Source organism: Bactrocera latifrons, unplaced genomic scaffold (assembly GCF_001853355.1).
Source record: "Bactrocera latifrons isolate USDA-ARS-PBARC rearing strain unplaced genomic scaffold, ASM185335v1 scaffold_58, whole genome shotgun sequence".
In the NCBI taxonomy this organism is placed as follows: Eukaryota; Metazoa; Arthropoda; class Insecta; order Diptera; family Tephritidae; genus Bactrocera; species Bactrocera latifrons.
In genome coordinates, this window is record NW_017537245.1 from 1,048,038 (window position 1) to 1,059,808 (window position 11,771).

At 44.6% G+C, this 11,771-nt stretch overlaps 1 protein-coding gene across 1 annotated transcript; it reads right to left on the reverse strand.

The window, feature by feature from the left end:
- Nucleotides 1-110: 110 nt before the first annotated feature.
- On the reverse strand, nt 111-11,175 carry LOC108974699 (protein dopey-1 homolog). Its single transcript, XM_018942697.1, has 10 exons — nt 11,023-11,175; nt 9,548-9,729; nt 8,532-9,465; nt 8,108-8,427; nt 7,674-8,019; nt 6,665-7,605; nt 1,738-6,608; nt 1,333-1,528; nt 921-1,266; nt 111-815 (listed from the first exon to the last, which is right to left on the reverse strand). Exons 1-10 carry the CDS (start codon nt 11,173-11,175, stop codon nt 594-596), a joined length of 8,511 nt encoding a protein of 2,836 aa, XP_018798242.1. The 3' UTR covers nt 111-593.
- Nucleotides 11,176-11,771: the final 596 nt, after the last annotated feature.

The window sequence follows — 11,771 nt, forward strand, 5'->3', positions numbered from 1 at the left end:
ATATCATAATAATGCAGCGCATGCGCAAATACGCCATTTTTCACGTTTTTTTATAATATTTTTTTTTTCTTTCTTCTCGCATATTAGCTAATAGTAATTAATTATATAAATACAGGGCGTTAATATTGGTAGGTAGGTAGGTATGGGTGTGTATATGTGTGTGTATTTTTTCTGCTTAATAGGCATTTAGCTTAAAATTCATTAAAATTGCGGTCCGTTACGTTTGCTTTAATACATTTATGTTCTGTCCTCTCGCACGGCTTTACGCAAATATTTACCGTTATTCTAACACTAAATGCTTTAACTGCATTTGTTCCTCTTCTTGTCTTCCACCTGCTGCTGCGCTTTACTCAAACATAGAATGGGAAATTACTTTTTTTAGTTGTTGTTGTTATAGTGCTGTGACTACTGCTAAGCGTATAGCTCGTCTCTGCATGCGTCGACTGTTGCTGGTGGTGGTGGTGGTGCTGCTGCTGTTGCTGGTTGTGATAATGCAATAGTTTGAAGTGACAAGCTGCGGTGACGCGACTGCTGAAAGCGCTACCGCTCGACTCCAATTCGCCGGCAACTTCACGAATCGCCGTCACTAATTTTCACCTAGGTGTCGTGCTGGTCGGCATCTTTTCAAGAAAATCCTTAGCAAGCACATCTTCAATTTCGGCCAAGCAGCTGGCGACCTCCTTATCGATATCGGCGTGATTGTGTGGGTTCGGGCAATTGACGCTCAGTGTTGAGAAGAAACCGTATAGATCTTGGAGCGAATGGATTTGCTGGAAGGTAAGCATCAAGTGGCGACCGCGTTTTACGTTGTTGGTCTGCGAGGCAAAAAAAAAAAAAATTACATATATATAAATATATACACGTATATATAAATAAAAAGTTATGCTCTTCAAATCTTCAAATGACTTTCGGAGACTTACCGGCGAGTGCACTGCATACTTCATGTCCATCAGTCGGCCGATACGTCGTATGTGCGGCACATAGATTGTCGTTGGCAGTGTAGCGGTCGTCGTCAGCTCATCACAGCTGCCATTCATAATCGGCACCTCCTCGTGCACATCGAATTCGGTGCCCACGAAGGCCCAACGATACATTTGGAAATGTGGCAAATTTGTTGCCGGCAGCACGCAGCCCAATTCAAGCAGCTTCGACGCCTCCAGTTGCACCGAACGCCAGTGTGTGACTTGATTTTGTGAACTCAAACCATTGCTGGAGGAATTCGATGACCATGAAACATCCATGCCGGAGAGTAAACGCATTTGTTGGCTGTCGGTTGCATCGAGAAGCAACAATAATTAATCTGATTACTTTATTATTTCCAGAAAATCTCACCTCAAGTCCTCGCCATCGGATTTCAACTCTTGCTCCATAGCCAAGAACACGTGCACCATCTCGGCGATAATAATGGGCCACAAGGATGTCACGTGATCGGCGGACATGCGCAGCAGCAGTACACGGAAGCAAAGGAAAACAGCTGCCTGCACGGAGGGTACCATGGAAAGTAGGCGCAAGCTGTTGGCGAGTTGTTCTGCGGAAGAGATTAATTTATTTAATTTAGAAATGTTCGTGAGATAAGTGCTTGAGGATAAATAAAAACAATAGCAATCAGTTTTGTATGAGTTTTCATATGCACAAAATTTTTTCGAAACTTTCAATCAACCGAAAGAACCCTAAATGTAGGCAATAAATCATAGCAAATTTCACGAAATATCCACTCATTGATTAAATGAAACTCACCTTGTATTTCGGGCATATACTTGTGGTACTGATCGAATTCACTGCAGAATATCACAAAGGCCAAACGCTTCAACAACATGGAGCGCTGCTCGTATTCCTGTTCGCGCGACGTGAAGATGTTCAAACTGCCGGTTTGTGTGAGCGACACGCGACTCATCAGTTCGCGGAATGTTGTATTGTCGTAGGTCATCAGACTGTCCATAATTTGCTTCCAGAAAGGTAGCGAGGAAATATCCAACTGGAAGAATGAATTATCCAGCAACAAGTCGAGCATGTCCTTGCGCCACGCCTTGCGCGTATACTGATAGCCACTAAGGCTGGCCAATAGACTGGAGCAGGCATARAAGGAGGGCACATTGCGCGCCGTGTGATTTTTCAGGTATGGTGTAATGTTGTACAACAACGTCGTTATAATATTCACCACCTTATCCTTCTCCTGCGAGCCATACGCCACGTCCAATAAATTAGCTAAGGTCGCCGCCAAAACGCTTTGCGCTTGCACAGCATACTGTTGCTGCTGGCCACCGATGCTATCACGCAGACTACCCTCCGAGGTTATCGGTGAGATGTCCTCCTTGACGGCGAGGTTACGGCGCAACCAAGTGGTTTGCTCCAAACACGAGCCAGCCACATTCGACAGCGAATCGACCAGCCGCGCGGTGACGTCATGCAAGTCGCGTATATCCTTTTTGTCGGGGAACGGCATTTGCGGACAACGTTGCACGAACTCATTGAGCAACATGAGCAAGACAAATTGCGCAGCCGGTGTGAGGTTGAGACAATCGCGCAATAGCGCTAATAGAGAGCTCCACGAATCGCCAAGTTGTGGCGCAGGTGCGGATTTCATGTAAAAATAGAATAATTCTAAAGCGCTCACTTCGATGGTGAGGTGCACGGGTGGTCGATGTATGGGCGGCGGATTGCGCACCACTTGATGTAATGTCTGCACGAACGAGTCCATCGGCATGACGCGTATGCTGGAGACCAGCGTAACGAGACTTAATTGCTCGGCGCACGCCTGTGGCGCCGAATTGCGTAGATACTGTTCGGGTATGCTGAGTGAAGAGAGCGGTTTGGCGCGCTTGGCATACGCTTCACCGCGTTCTTGCCAAGTAACTGCGACGGCTGCCAGAAAATTTGCGCCATGATGTAGCGACACCGGCGATAGGAATTCCATTAATTGTTGCTTCACCGGACGCACTTGACCCAATTCACTGTCCCACACAGCCGCAACGCTGGTAACGATGCGCGAGAGATGTGAAAGCACGGCATTGCGTGCAGCTAGCAATTGAGGATTGCGTGGCGCCTGCGCTTCCGAGGATTGYGATGTGGCGGCAGCGGCCGCAGCGGCGCTGGAGAGGAATGAATGYACAATGCTGTTGAGCAATTGGCCGGTATTGGAGCTCTGCGCGGAGACGCTGGTCTGCGGATAGGCCTGGTTGAAGAGGTGTGACAGCGTAGTCTGTTGTGTGTTGTCGAGCAGACAATAGTGACAGAGTATGGTAATGGCTTCTAGCTGGGAGACAACGTAGTCTGGTGGAAAGCCGCTCTGCTCCTTCAAAGATAATTTCGCTATGCGATCAATATTGTGACAAAGCTGATGTACGACGCTGATGACGATGTTCGTAAGCGAGCCGCAACTGAAGCAATTCAGCGATGCAGTCACCAGATCGGTCCAGTTGCGATGTAGATGCCGCAACTGATCATTCTGTAGCGCACTTAGCACCGCTGCCAGAAACATTGGTTGCTGGCTGATCAGACAGTTGGGCAAGTATTTGACATTCGTGGCGCTTGCTTCGCCCGCAATGTTGGAGAGGCGCGTCGGTGATATATTGCCCGAAGTATCCTCCTTGCTGCTACCCGGGCCGTTTGTGTTCGCYCCACTGTTCTCCTGCTTTAGCAGCTGCACTTCATATTCAAGTTTTATCACAGACATGAGTAGGCGCAATAGCTGTAATTGCAGCGATTCGGCGTGCAATTGATCGTCTTGGGGATTGTTGAAATGCAGTATGCGCGCAGACAGCGTATCGAACGCGCGTTGTTTCTGCTGACGCTGTTGGCCGCTAAACATGCTAACCGATGCGTTGAGACAATGCAGTATTACCTTTTGTAGTTTGCAACGTGCCATCAAGTCGGCGATGTAATAGGCTAGACCCTTGCCCATGCCGCGCACGATATCAATGAGCTCGGCGCATATGAGCGACAGCAGCTCAACGCTTTCCAACTGCACACGGCAATTGCCCATWACATCTTCGGCGTTGGGTGCATCGGCAGCGCTGTCCGCATAGCGCGCTTCGTGATGGAAGAAGCCGCGCGCATAATAGAGACAGATTGTGACCAACACCTCCAGATGCATGCAGGCGCGATAGCTCTGCGCGTACTCGGTGTTATTGATGCTGCCGGTGAAGCCCTTGCCCTGCATGCATTTGCGATGACGTATCAGCAGCTGTTTCAGCGTGCCACTGGCCACGGACGTGGTGATGGACAAGCARAGGAAAGTGCGCGTGTCACAGGTGATGATRTTKCGTAGCGTTTGGAATGCGTACAACGTTTGCTTTGTGTCGTAAGCGCCGCTTGCATAGATCAGCATATGCTGATAGTAGGTGGGCATTTGRTCAGTGGCTAGGCGCGCGGATGTGTCGCCTGCGCTTATGCTTGAATTGGCGCTCTTCATCGATGAACGTTTACTGCCCGCATCGCCGCCAGCGTTGCCGTTTTGTTGCTGCTGCTGCTGCTGCGCGGCGGCGGCATTTTGACGTAAAATCTGCAAATTCTGTTTGCTCTTCTCYARTGTTTCCTGTGTGAGCGCCCACTCGGATTTCGGTTGGCTGGGCTTCTGGCTTGTCTCCAGACTGAGCGTGCGTCGTTTATCCTCCACATTAATGGTGGACGCGGTTGTGAGCGAATTGGATTGTGAACGCGATTCGTAAAGCTCCTCATCGTCGTCGTCGCTTTGCAGCGAATTACATGTAATGGGCTCCTCCTGCAGACTGTGCGGTCCGGCCAGCCCAGAGTAGCTATTGTTGCTGTCCGTTGAGGTCTTCGAAATGCAACTCATGCGTTTCTTATCACTGCCACCTGGCGACTTTTTGCCCGCGACATGTTTCTTCTTATGCAGTTTTGTTGCGCCATGCGCGCGCTTATGCTTGCCGTTGCCCGCGTTATGTTGTGGTTGTGTCTGYGGTRGTGTWTCGWTTGTTTGCGCAGACGTTGGCGCTACTACATCTTTGAGTGTGGTCTCTGTTGCGGCGCTTTCGTTGGCGCTGSCATTATTAGCGCTGAAATATTCATCTGCGGCATGTGCCGAGTCATCTAGTATGCTAGAAATGTGTGTTGGCGCACCCAGTGAAGAATGTTCATCTGTTGTTGACGTGACCGAAGCTAAGCTCGAATCACCGGGTGTCTTTTCGCGCGTTAGCCGATACGTTTTGCGATTCTTCGTGCGTTCGTGTTGCGATAGTAACTCAGTTACGCGYTCGCAGTCGCCGACGAARCGTTTGAGATTGCCGCCCACAGCGGTATTGCCATTACTAAGGACACCAGCACTGGAGCTGATCGTCAGGCTGTCGTCCTTCTCTACGCTTGTTTCGCGATTTTCCGATTCCGAATCGAACATGCTGCTCTCCGAGTCATCCGTGTAGTCGTGTTCGAAATCATGCGCGTCCAATTCCTCCTTATCTTCGTCCTCCWCTTCGGCGGCATCATCATCCTCAACGGCGCTCTTCACGCTTTGTGACTGCTCTGCTGGCTTTGCTGTGGAATGTGCCTCACTTTTCGAGGTCAACTCGTGCATTTCGCACTCGGTCTCATTGTCTTCGGCATCATCGAAGTCCGGCGAATTGTCTAGCGGATTGACTATGAGTCCTATGGTGGCKTCTGGTATTTCTGCAGCGGATATAGCTTGTGTGGGTGTTTTGTCGCTCAAAAAATTCGATGTTTTATTTTTGCTACTCAAAGCTACACCGAAAATCTTCTTGTGGAAACTACGTATGGGACTGCGTTTCTTGTTGCTCGAGGTGTCCATGTGATACTTAACGTTGCCATACTCAGAACTGATGGCGTAAATATCACGTTCCAGTGAATTGTCGCTCTGCGCGCCRCCCGACTGTAGCTTGTCGCTCGCCTTAGCTTGTCCGTTGCCCTCTTCGCCGCGCTCCTGTTCSAGCACGTGCAAATGCATAATGCTAATACGCTTCGTTTGTGGACCGAGTAGTATTTTGTAGAGCGGCTTGATGAGACGCGGCAAATCACCGCGCAATAAAGCGGACTGCAACCATTTGGTGACACAAGTGCGCACAGACATATATTGTGGSAGCGCCAGCGTATCCAATACCTTTAGCAATGTTTTTTCGAAACCCTTCGAGGGCTGCTTGTCACGWCCCAAATGCCACAGCAGCTCAAACTTGCGAAAACTCTTCGATTCRCTCTCTTTAAGCTGTTCRATTGCAGCGCGCGCTACTGGACGCGCCGGTGAAGCGCACACCAATTGTACATCACGTGCGCGATCGTAACGGTAATTACGTAGCGCAGTCTGCGGCAACATACTGCTGTATTGTATGCCCCAGCTGGCAGCAGCCAAGGCATCGGCGGCGGCAAATTGTTGATGCATGCTGTGCGCATACATGCGATTGCCGATGATGGTCTCCACCAGACCGCTCTCCAGGCAATTGTGCAGCTGATAGAGTAGCGATGTGATCTGCGCTGGATCAACACCCGGTTCGCCCAAGTAATTCCACAGCACAGAGGTGATCAGCTGGAAGATGCGCGTTTTGTGTTCAATATAGCTGACGTGTCCGAATTTGAGCAGCGGCAGCATCACCACGAAAGTCACGCCGGGGCTAGTGGTGTGTTCGATTTGCGACTTTAGTAGGCTGGAACGTAGAATAGTTGCTATTATTTGTTTCAGTGTAAATAAAGCTTGTCATACCTTATTAAATCGAAGAGTGTCGTGATCGCTGCTATCTGCATTTCCTTGTCGCTTTCCGTGTACGCCGTAACCAGACAGAGCACCTTCAACCAACTCGGTATCTCTTTGTCATTCTTATCTAGCACAATATTCTTATTGCAATTGGGGAATGTGGACATTTCTACGAGCAAATTTGCGGCCAATTTGATGGCGCCACGCAAACTATTCGATACACGTAGATCCATGAGCGCTTGTATGCGTCGTTCGGTTCTATCATCGCATGTCACTTGCGCTTCGTCGCCATCATCGCTCGCATCGCTGGTGGTCGAGTCGGTGCCTGTGGCTGTAGCAGTGTGTCCCAAGGAGCGATTTAGTAGGCTGTGCAGTTGTTTGGAGCGACTCATTACGTTGACGCGCAGCGTGTCAAAGAGTCGCTCGATTTCTAAGAGCCGTTCGGGGCTTGCGTCTTCGTAGATCTGCTCATTTTGGAAAATATGCTCCACACTAAGCGGCTGCTCGCGTTCTACTTCGACCTTAATGCGACATTTCTCCTCGTCCACGGCAGTGGCGCGTTTAATTTGCAAAACGTGACGTGTCAAATAGAGTTCGAAGAAAATCTCGTATTGTCTAATGCATTTTTCTAGTATTGAGAATTCTTCTTCGTTGTTGGCATTAGCGTCGTTATAGTCGAAAATCAATTCCTCCACACGATCCTTGGCCAACTGCTCGGTGGCTGGTGCACTCTTTGGCAAATCATCAGTTTCGTCCTTGGTTTGCAGTAAAGCTGGATCCAGCGATTTGGGTCCGCTGAGTGCGATGTCCTTGGGGCGCGTCTTCTTGGGACTGGTGCGTATGCGCATATACGGTTTTGTGGCTTTCGATTTTAATTTCTTAATGCTCAATGGCGTGTCCAAGTCTGAGGAGGATTGTGGCTCGATAATTTGTCCGGTGTCGGGGCAAATCTAATGTGTGCAAAAAATATTTTATTTTAATTTAGGAATATTTGCATATAAATTGGTGCATTTCAAACCTCTTTGTCTAGTTCTGATAGCTTTGATGTTGATTTKGCCTTCTTCTTCTTCGGACTTTTACGCTCCATATGCTGATTGGAGTTCGAGCGTCGCATTGGCGGCTCTGTGTAAGCGCTATGCGCGTAACCGCCCTTATGTTTGCCATGTTGTGACACGCCATTGCTGTCGTCACCGGAGAAATGATTTAACTTGGAATCGGATTTGCTCTTCTCCAGCGCATACATAGCCCCAGCAACTTGCGCAATCGATGTGTTCTTCAGCACGCTTTTGTTGACGTTGCCAGCTTTCTCATCGGACGATGAATAGTAGCCGTGATTGGTGCGCGGCACGAGCTTTATGGGGCTACTGTGTGTAGGAAAAGTAAAAAATAATTTAAAAAAAAAAAAAAAAGATTTGAAAAATTTATTTTTTAGGTTTCGTAGAGTTTACTTACGTAATCATCGGCTGCACGCGTGAAACAATTTTCATGCACAGCTTCAGCGAAGCATTTACTTCGTCACTACTTATATTATCGAGGTGTATGGTAAGCATCTGTGTGATAGCTAGAAATACTTTTGGCAAATAAATGCGCGTCGTTTCATTGTACATTTCCAAGGAKATGGTTTCTAGTAAAAATTCGGTTAGATAGCATATTTCCACTAGACTRGGATCGCCAGAGCCGACTTCACATTGAAACTTCGTTTCATTGCTGCTGCGCGAAATGCTGCGTGATAAYTTGCCTCTCGATTGTGAGCGACTCATCGATTTGTTGGTCTGGAAAATAGCGAACATTAAAATAAAKATTTTAAAAATATAGGTTATGTTGAAAATAACTCAATAACCGAAAAGGTTCTATATAAATACTATCATTTACTCACATTCTTGCACGATTTGTCATACATGCTGGTCATAAAACTCCAAATATACACTGGATCGAATGTGGCGAATAGCAGATTGGCCGACTTAACCACCTCTGCATTGCTGCTGCTCGACAACGACATCGTGCGTATAATATCGCAGAGCACATGGTCCAGCACAGCGCTGCCGATTTCCGCTTTATCCAAAAGTGACACCATTATACGGTAGGGCTTCACATCTACTGGATTGCTCTCCAAACTGAATTTCAGYGTACATATTAAAGATTTTATGACAATATGTTTCGAATGCTTCTCGAAATATGTTTCCGTCTCGGCGGGTGCGCCATCTAGAGAGGCTGTGTCATAAGTSGGTGAATTCTTAGCCACCTCACTGCCAAGCAACCASGAATATAAACGGCGATTAAGTGACATATCACGTCGTAGAATTGTATTCAAACCATTCGTAACCAATTTGATGAGATCYGCTTCGGTTAGGTAGATGGTATGCATGGGAAAGCCGAGTAGTAGAAATTCTAAGGTGTTACGTTGYACTAAAATAACGCTATCATTGAGGCAAGCGCATAGACCGGACATCATAATATCACGATTATGTCCCATAATAAATACTTGCTCCTGCATGCTCAAACGTTTGTTGAAGTGTTCAAGCAGATAGGTGACGGCAGGCAAACGTATTGAAGCATTTGTTGCCATACATTCCCAGAGCACGGTGTAAAAATGTGTTGGATTGACGGCGGTGCAGACTTGCGTAAGCAGCGAGTTGGTGCGATCGAAATGATCCAAGCCATTCTCATAGCCAGGCAGTACACCGCTAAGAAAGCCACTAAGCGCTGGACGTAGTTTATCGCCCAGTGGCACAAAGTAGGTCTCGTAAATGCCCAAAAGTGCTGGACGCACATTCATTGCCGCATAACCGAGTAGTGGAAACAGACCGGCGCTGGTTGAAAAAAAAAATATATATATATAGGAATGTGTAAACATTATAATAATTTATATGAAGTACAGTCAATGCATCGAACCTGTATATGAAAAGCTCTTGCGCCAAACGTTCTGCGCCCGTTTTGCCGAAGATGACATCGTAGGTCTCCAGTGCTTTTAAATGCACACCAGATGGCAGTGCTGGATGCATACATTGCGCCAAACGTTTTGAGATTTTTATGCGTCGCGGTATTACTTGGTATTGTGTATTGCCGGATATTGCCTGCAGAGTAATGTATATCAAATATATATACATAAATATATTATTTTAGTTGAATGACTGATAAAATTTCCAAGTTCAGAAATTATAATACGATTAATGGTAATTTACATGCCACATGTCTACATTTGTWATTATAAAACAATTATCGTTGAAAATATAATTAGAAACCACAGCAAAGGGCACAGAYATTTTTATCAGCAATTTTTATGTGTATATATGTTGAATTTTAATAGCCCAAATGATGAACATACGTACATATATGCATTTGTACTTAGTAACATCACTTATTTTCTTGATTTTTTTCTTACTTATCACCGCGCATTTTCGTAAAGTACCGAAATTACTTTGAAAACAAAGGAATTCTTTATCGCCTGCTTAAATGGTTGCAAAAAATACTTTAAACGTGTGAGTTGATAAGACTCACGTAGCAGGCTCAGTGACCCAATGTTGTAAGCACAACAAATTTGAAGATATGGGCTTTACTCATAATAATTGTCATCAACAATTAATAATACATTTAAATTGTATCCATCAATATTTATTAACGCTTTTATTTTTACGTCTGATGCGTCAGTGTACACAGTACGAGTATGTGGTTCAGTAATTAATTTAATTTGACCATTCTTTATCACAAACCAGAAAAACGTTGACTTCGGCTGCAGCGAAGCTATARTGTAGTTGTCTACTCAGCAACTTCTTGATAAGAAAAGTACATGTACAAATTTTCAAATCAATATCTCAATGGACAGACGGACATGGCTAAATCGACTATGATGAACATTTTCATAAATTTTTTTKGTTAAMAACTTCGTGGCATACTTATATAATATTAAACCCTGTTAAAGGTATAAAAAGAAGAATTATACTTATAACTAAAATTTAAGCAACAGCTTATATGATATATTTAACTACCAGCTGTTGTGCCTTAAAATTTATTACTCATCCAACAAAATAAAATATGGTTTGAAGCTATTTATSATTGAAGGGGGTAATCACAAAAATGTAATATATTTTATGCTTTCGTGCGCACGTTTTATTATCAATACTACCACTTTTTATCTTTAAGCATATAAATAAACAACTTTGTATGAGTCAGTTGTAAATTATCAGCACATTTATCTACTATATATTTAATTTGCACAATACTTTTAGCCAACTGTCAAGCAAATAAATATTTGTAATACATTCCATTGTTTACATATAACTTCCTCTTTAATACATTTGAAATTGACGTTTGACCAAATATCATTATGACTTATGTATGTATGTACAATCAGCATATGTTCAGTTTACCTTGCTAAGCTTGCCAAGCGCTGATATAAGGTCAGCCCATTCGCTTGAATATTCAAAGTTTCGTAACGCTTTATCAATATTTGACATATAATTACGATATTTCCCTTCCGCCAGCAACTTCTTCTCCTCCATCAAAGCATCGGCTGTATCCATTTTTCATTTGTTATTTTTATTATCTTTCCAATTGTTGAATGAAATTTCCAAGGAAATTAAATGTGATGCTTGTTGTTGAGTGATTTATATTTGTGGTATACCTGTAATAATACAGTAAATAATTATAAAACGTGTATGTAATGCAAATACAAAATATGCAAATGAGATTTCAAAGGAAAATCAGTTAAGCTAACTTCTACCAGCATGTCTAAAGTAGTGCGCCCATTTAAAAAAAAAAAACTACTAATGTGCTGCATGACATCTGCTGATTCCCAGAACACTTCAAATTCCTAGTATGTAACACATCAATTATTGTAACTAAAATGGAAAGTTTATAGAAAAATCGATTGGCATTGAACTCTGCCTCTTGCAGATTTACAGATTCATATTACAAAAGAACACTTGTTGCATTGTGACGTGTGCGAAGAAAAAACGTCAATTAAATTATGCCACACCATTACGTCCATAGCAACCATATTGTACATACATGTATTTGAATTGTTAATGCTCCGTATGCAGTCTTTTGAAATTTCTAAATTTTGACAGCAACACATTTTCTTAGTTAACTTTTCAATTACGTGGTTCTTGGTTACTAT